An 8,085-nucleotide genomic window follows, 5' to 3' on the forward strand; every position below is an offset into this window, starting at 1 on the left:
CCCTCCCCTCTTCTCTTCTCTTCTCTTCTCTTCTCTTCTCTTCTCTTCTCTTCTCTTCTCTTCTCTCCTCTTCCTCTCCTCTTCCTCTCCTCTTCCTCTCCTCTTCCTCTCCTCTTCCTCTCCTCTTCCTCTCCTCCTCTTCCTCTCCTCTTCCTCTCCTCTTCCTCTCCTCTTCCTCCCCTCCCCTCCCCTCCCCTCTCTTCTCTCTGACTCATGAAGAGTTAACCCACTCTGAGGTTGCTGAAGATGCCATACCTCTTGCTGCCTGAAGGCCAGGTGGGATAAAATAAACTAAGTTCAGAAATGCCCACACACCTGGGAAGTGTTAACAACAGATTAGAGATGTCAGGACACTCCTTTACAAAACACTTTTCCACTTTGTAACAAGGGCTGCTGGTGCCCACCTCATCTCCCTCAACTAACATGTCTCTTCCTACACTGAGTGGACATCCTGGAAGCAGACAGTCTCTCTCTTGCAGCCAAGCACGTGTGCATTTATGTGTGTATTGTGTAGTAGTAAGTGTGGAGAGCTTTTTGGGGTGCCGCTTGGCAGGAATCTGACATTAGGCCATGAGGAAGAAGTAAGTCCAGGCAGGAATCTGACATTGGCCAAGGACAAGGAAGTAAAAATCTGATTCTAGGTTAGAACAGAGAAGTAGGCTCAGATATCTTGATCATCCATAGAAGCAGCAACCACCAGAGTGATCATGGGACTTTGTGTTTACTGTCTTGCTTGTTCCTTGACTATTGTCTTGCTTGACTCCTCGTTGTACTAGTCACCCTTAATGCTTGCATGTAATTAAAATGGTATAAAAAGCGGATTGGGAAAAACTAAGCCTGCCTTCAGTCTCAGAATTGACTGAGGCCATGCTACAATGTTGCTTAATTGTCTTTTTTCTTTTTAATCCTCACTCCGGGGCTGGAGAACCTGTTGACTGACTGAGTGGGCTTGGTCAAGTGAGCATTTCAAAGAATAGAGCCCTCATTCCGGATTCCCATCCCAGCTATAGGATAGGAATGTAAATGGCCCAGTCTCCCTCTCCTCCTTTGGTGAAGCAACATGAGTGTATCCCAGGATCTCAGAACACTCTGCCAAGACTAAGGCCAGCTAGACCACAGCAGGGACCTACCCGTTCATCACACACTTGGTTTTTCTCCCTTATTTCTCCTCTTCTCACTCTGCTGTCCTTCACCTTTCAAATAACCAGCCTCCTTCATGCTTTTCTGAGTCTGCTTTGGAGACCCAAGCCAAAGAGTATTTGCTGAGATGGGGTTTGGTCTGGGATACTCAGTGCCCATGCCACAACCACAGAGCCCTGTGGCTGTAAGACTAACACAGCCTTAAAACTCACGTGGATCCAAACACCTCAACAGTTTTCCTCAAAAGGATATCACAACAGGCTGATTTTCCACAAGTACCATCTAACCTCCTAAGCTGTAAGGCAAACCAGCCTCCTGTTTAACTTACGTGCACACCATAGGAAAGATCATGCCATAGGAAAGATCAGCAAGCATCTTGGTATGAGCCACAGAAGGAAGCTACAATAGGCATGTTAGCAAAGAAACTAAGCAGGGTCAAAAAGTCTTCTAGCCGGGCAGTGGTGGCGCACGCCTTTAATCCCAGCACTTGGGAGGCAGAGGCAGGCGGATTTCTGAGTTCCAGACCAGCCTGGTCTACAAAGTGAGTTCCAGGACAGCCAGGGCTACACAGAGAAACACTGTCTCAAAAAACAAACAAACAAACAAACAAAAAAAGTCTTCTAACCATGACAGCTCTCTAGAACTCACTGCAGCTGTGGCTGCCTGCACAAGATGAAGCCAGTCACCAGTCCAGCATGGAGGTGGGAGGGGCTCACGACCCTCCACCCCTAGCTGACGAGCTGCTGACAACTGATGGCCCAGTGGATGTGCCCATACTCATAAGTATATAGGCAACACTTATTGGACTCGGTGGGAAAAAAAAAAAAGGAAAAGGAAAGGAAAAAGAAAAAGAAAAAGACGAAGTTGGGGAGGAGTGGGTCCAGGAAGACATGAAGTAGGGAGTAAACATGATCAAAACACATTGTATTAGATTCTCAGAGAATTTCAAACAAATGAAAAAGAATTCCATAAGAAGGAATAAGAAATCAGAGCATCTCTACTTTCTACAACAAGCACTATCAGGAATGATGTTTTGTTATTCATTAATACATTTTATAATTGTGAGAAGTGAGTAACAGAAAGCTTGCCTCGTTATGTAAGTAAATGTGCCCATTGCATGGCTTCCCTCATCATTCAATCACCAAATGATTACTAGGTGTTCCCATAGGTATGACTGTTCCCATAAACCCCAGCTAACAGGGCTGTTTTTGTTTCTGCACTACTGGGAATTGAACCTGTGCTCTTAAGCATATTCACCCTCAACCACAGAGCAGCATCTCCAGCCTTTGGTTTTCTTAGAAAAAGTCTCACCATGTAGTTCAAACTAGAAGCTGGAATTCCATGCTTCCCAGCAGTCTATGTGTTTTAAAGTACTGCTTATCCTCAGCTTTAAGGGTCCCCAGTGCCTACTCCATTAGGAGATATGGATCAACACTTTGCTCTTCCTTTAACATAGACTGGTTTCCTTCTTACCTAGTGGCCCCCGGGCTCACTTTGGGGTACAGGAAAGTTTTCTCTGTTGACCTTGGCTAGCCTGCTGTGGGCAGTTGTATCTGGTTTTCAAGGTGTGGCTTTCTCGACACTTGCACCTCATTCAGCAATCAGGGAGAAACCCTACCTTAAATCAATGGTCCCAAGTGAAAAATGTCACGAGCACCCTCCCACCCCAGAGGCAGCAGTCCCAGTATTCTGCATATGGAGCTATGGTCCTCGCTGCTTTCCAGTTCCTCAAGTCAGCCAAGTTTGGCTTCCATTCCTTCTTTGGTAGGAATTGTCCTTTGCCTGTCCAGGACTCTCCACTCCTCCTCCAGGGGCAAGTAGGCTTTGTCAGATGCAATAGGGATGAAAACAGTTTTTTGCAGCTTTCCCCACGACACCCTAAGGCATTTAAACCCTTCAGAGCTGGGAACCTATGGTAGGTGGGCAGGGCTTTACCCCTGTCCCCAGTTACTTCCTGCTTGCCTGGCCTCCTTACCAGGACTTGCATGAGCTCCGCTTGGTTCTTTTCCAGGCACAGACCTTTGGATCTAAGAGGCACATCCTTAACTGAGAAAGTTAGTAAGTCCCCTTAACTGAGACTTGTAGCTATTCCAAAAATGACACACTAGTCCACACACAGCCTTTAAGAATTTATAAAATGGGGCTGGAGGGATGGCTCAGCTGTTAAGAGCACTGATTGCTCTTCCAGAGGTTCGGAGTTCGATTCCCAGCATCCACATGGCGGCTCACAACCATCTGTAATGGGATCTGATGCTCTCTTATGGTATATCTGAAGACTGCAACAGTGTACTCAAATATACAGAATAGATCTTTTTTTTAAAAAAGAATTTAATTTGTAAAATGATCCTACACAATGAACTACAGTAAATTAAGGAATGTCGAGACAGGTGCAAACAGTCTTCCCCAGGGAACAGCATAATTTAGTTATCTAACTTCAAATGGTCAGCCCTGAAAACATACATGCAAGTAACATGATACAGCCTGGGCAGGTTGTACTTATATATTTAGAACCTAGACAGACACTCATGCATGTATGAATTTAAAGAGCATGGAGGAGCATATGACAGGCTGAGAGGATGGAAGGGAAGAGGAAATGATGTGATTATCTTGAAGTAAGATGTTGGCTGTGGCTATATTAGCCACCTTTCTCTTATGCTCTGAAGAGGAGGCAGTCTCTGTCCTTTTTCTCCTTGGAGCTTCCCATTCTTTGAGATTCAGTTTGTTTTGCAATCCCACTTTCAGTTGTTCAAGGCGTGGTAATTTTTTTGACTGCCTGGCTTTTTCCCTGGTTATGGTAATGACAATCTCAAGGCCTGCGACAGCTTCTTCAAAAGCAGAGAGGAATACCAAAGTCGCTCCTCCCATCTTTCTCAAGCTGTTATTTCTGCCATCGCATCTGACACCACATGTAGATGCTTCTGTATTCTCTGGCGGACCTTAACCCCACAGAAAGTTGTCTCCGTCACCATAGGAGATTTGGTTCACACTCACATAAATATCAAAATAAAAAATAAGCCATCAGATCCTCTCATAGACTGTAAATTACCCTGTATTTCACTCATAATACCTAATACATGGCAAATAGCTAAAACTCTGACAGTCAGGGAATAACGACAAAAAGTCTGTGCGTGGTCAGAATCGATGGGATGTTTTCAACTGTTTGATGAGGAGCCGGATGACTCCACATACACAGCACTCACGGTATAAAGGACCAACTACACTCTATCGCTTCATTATGTAATCCCTTATGCCACAGCAGAGAACATGGTACTCAGAACTGAAGGGGATGCTATGCATGACATGTACCCATGTGTTCTGACTACTTAAAAGTGCCCTCAGGAGTGTAAGGAGCAGAGGGAGAAGAAAGACAGGCACTTAAAGGCGAACGAACTAGGGGATCGAGTTCATAACTAGCAGCTTCCATTTGTAATCTGCGTGGGAAATGTGTCTGCAATACTGAACGGGTTCAGAACAAAATAAATGAATGAGAACGATACATCCTAATCCAATCTTCAAGTAAGTCTAAGAAAAGCTGAAAGAAACAGCAAACTATGAATACATAATTCCTTATTATTTATTCTCCTCTTACAAAAGACACTTGGACAAATAAATATAAAATGGCATATGTCATATTTAGAAATGGCCAAGGACACACCTGGGTACTCCTCACAGGAATACACTAATACAGTCTTCAGATGCACACTCCTCCTCCCCACCGCCCACCTCTTTAATTTTTTTTTAAAAAGTCAATTATTTTATTTTAATTCTCCACAATTTTTAACAATGAATTATCAAAATAAGTAATCTAACACTACTCAGAGACAAAGACATTTAAATGAAAAGATTTAAAAAATACTTGTGTGTACAAACACACACAATATGTTGCCCAGAAACTCCAACTAATGACTAATACAAGATTAATTTTGTAGGTGACATGTCACAACTCTCCGTAAGTGCGAACAAACACCAGAAAGCCCACAGCCAAGAGCCAGAGTAGCACATCAGCATGCAGTCAGCATCCTATGGCGGCCGGCAGGTCCCAGGCATCGGGGCTCAGTGACGGCCTTATAGTCAGACTCCTCACAGTGAAGACGATGCTTCAGGCCGGATGCAGACCATGTCCCCTCATGAGACCCACACACATCACTGCTGATGTAAGCTCCAGAGCACATCTCTCTCTGGAGCAGGAACTTGAAAACAGACAGGATAAACAGGAGTTGAGCGGAACCTGCCTGCAGCAATCTTTTATTTTCCTTAAAGGCTACAGAAAATCTGCGCATAAGCAAGGAAATTAATTCTCATAATAAAAATACCCCTACAAATAGCCAAGGTATCCAGTCAGGTTCCGCATGGAGAGAGTCTGCTGTACCACATTTTATTCTGAGGGCGTGCTTTGTGAGTCCACGGGGTTAGGATCAATTCTTTCTGGAAATACGAGCTTCTCACAAACTGCTTCCTTAATTGGTAAATATTGTGATATTTCATTAGGTTCCGTGAAGAGGGAAGGTGGAACATGCTAGGAAAAACAAAATCGTATTAGTATATTCTCAGTTATGGCTCCCACAATTTCTGAAACCTTCTAGTGTAAGACTTCACAAAGCATGTTAATTTCAGCCCTGGGGACGCTCCACGTAAGGAGGAGCATTAAGCGCTCCTCCAGGTAACAGCTGCTTCCCATCACTCAATCCTTCAACTGTGTGGCTGATCTTCAAGGAACGTGGTGTCATATAACTGACAGTGCTACTGTAAGTGCTAAAAGAATCCCACACATTTTGATCAAATCCCTCCCTAGTATTCGTTACTTGAGTAACTTGAAAGTTCAATCTTTAGTTAGAGTCCAGTACACATTCTACGACAGTTACTAACTATTCTAATCCAAGCATACACTATATTTAGACAGAGTAAGTACTATGGTTTAAAAAAAATACTTATTTTGTAGACATGTACTAAGCCAATTCATTACAAAACCCAAGTGCCACGGAAGGGCTTCACAAATTCCAGGGGAACAAAAAATACAGGAAAATTATGTCAGAATAATTACAGACGTGGGTACAGAGGCACCAGTTTTTGGAAGAGAAAGGAATGTGTACGAACATCTACATACAAGTAACCTCACAGAGTGAGTAGGATGTATCTATATGTTTACAGTGATGGAAGAAAGAGAGAATGAATTTGAAAGACTAGGGAGATACAGGACATGGGAGGCCTGGGAGGGGAAAGAGAAAACTTATGGAACTCTAGTATAATCTCAAAACACGAATAAATTATTAAGCATTCTAGAGGGTCAGGTGCTAAGTCAGAGGAACATCCATGGCACCAGCTGCAGTGATGGGACTCAGGTCACACCTCTGCATCTCAGCTTCTTCAGAATGAACAGGACTCAGATGGATGGCAGCGAAGATCTCCAGGTGCCCTGGTGCTGGAGACCCACCCTGCAGAGCCCAGGAGGAGCACATCTGCTTTGGAAGGGGTGGAAGGACGTGGTTCCCAGGCCTGGAACAGGGCAGAGGCCTCCACTATGTCATGGCTGCTGTGGCCTAGGGCTTGTTTGTATAATTAAGTATTTTCATGTTCCTCCTTTGAGGAATGTCCTCCCTGTTAACATTAATGACTCCATCAGTCCAGGAGGCGAAAGTGTAGCTAATGTCTCAGTAAAATGGTAAACCCTGAGACCTTCAGGACAGCCCTTAAGGCTGTAAAAAAACTCTGAAAACATGATATCAAAAATATATAATTTCTCAACTATGTAAAATATAAGGATGCAATATGAATTATACGAGGGGCTTCACTAACCTAAAGGAACAAAAGCAGCTGTGCTGTGAGCCAACTGGTCAGAAAGACACTAAGGAAGGAGATACAGAGAGCTAGGGAATGGTGATTGCAGGAGATCCTACCCAGCTAAGTTTTTTGTATGCTTAAAAAGGCAGACAGATCCCTGGGTTTGAGGTCAGCCTGGGACTGAGGGAATTTAGATCCATGCCCCATCCAGTTATCTTATCTCTGTGCTTAACAAAGGCTGACAGATATCTGAAGGGCTCAGTAATAAAAAGTGTGCTTGCTGTCTCCTAAGAACCAAAGGCCATGGGATGTTGATTCATAGGATAATCAAAAGGGAACTGGGTGTAATGACTGAATTGATATCTACATAAAAAACTGGGTTTGTGATCTTCAAGAGATGTCTTTAGGCCTGCAAGAGAAAGCTGTCTAGAGAACAACATAGGTTGTTCCCTGACTTGACTTCCAGTTGTTTGTTTTTTGCTACTTTCAAACAGAACTCCCAAGCAGAGGCTGGTCCTTGGCACACATTTTCTGATGCAAATTTAGATGAATGGGTAGGATCAGTGGGATATGAGACTTAAAATGAATTATTAAAATTCAACATCTAAATACTTAAAATTTAAGTATTTACCATTAAATTAGCAATTTTGCTCTCTCTGGATGTATATTCTCGTAACATGTAGGTCTTGTCAGCCTATAGTTAAAAATACAAAAATTACAATATATTTATATATGTATATTATAAAATCCTCCCTATAAAACAGACACTTAAACAAACAAACAAAACATCCTTTTGTACAGTTTTCCCATATAAGACTGTTTTGTTATGTTTTGTTTACTGAGACAGGGTTTCTTTGTGTAGCCCTGGCTGTCCTGGAACACTCTGTAGACCAGGCTAGCTTCAAATTCAGCCATTTAAGACTTTTAAAGTTAGGTTAAAAAAAGTGCATTTTGTGAGGCAGGCACTGTGGTTAAATGCCTTTAATCCCAGCACACTAGGAAGGCAGAGGCAGGCAGATTTCTATGAGTTTAAGGCTAGCCTAGTCTGCACAGTAAGCTCTAAGACAGCCAGAGACATATTTAAGACAAGAAAGAAAAGAGAAGAGAAGAGAAGAGAAGAGAAGAGAAGAGAAGAGAAGAGAAGAGAAGAGAAGAGAAGAGAAGAGA

General features: G+C 43.1%; 1 protein-coding gene across 2 annotated transcripts in view; it reads right to left on the reverse strand.

Annotated features, from left to right (window-relative positions):
- Positions 1-3,509: 3,509 nt before the first annotated feature.
- Positions 3,510-8,085, reverse strand: part of Tiprl (TOR signaling pathway regulator) — a 22,910-nt gene continuing 18,334 nt past the window's right edge. Inside the window, exons 6-7 of one of the 2 annotated variants that reach the window (XM_021162922.2) lie at positions 7,550-7,612; positions 3,510-5,656 (exon numbers count right to left, since the gene is read on the reverse strand). In XM_021162922.2, coding sequence (XP_021018581.1) covers positions 5,516-5,656; positions 7,550-7,612 — 204 coding nt within the window. In that variant the 3' untranslated portion in view covers positions 3,510-5,515. The remainder of the gene's footprint in view (positions 5,657-7,549; positions 7,613-8,085) is intronic. The other variant, XM_021162914.2, reaches the window with a different exon arrangement.

The sequence above is a fragment of the Mus caroli genome, chromosome 1 (genome assembly GCF_900094665.2).
Source record: "Mus caroli chromosome 1, CAROLI_EIJ_v1.1, whole genome shotgun sequence".
In the NCBI taxonomy this organism is placed as follows: domain Eukaryota; kingdom Metazoa; phylum Chordata; class Mammalia; order Rodentia; family Muridae; genus Mus; species Mus caroli.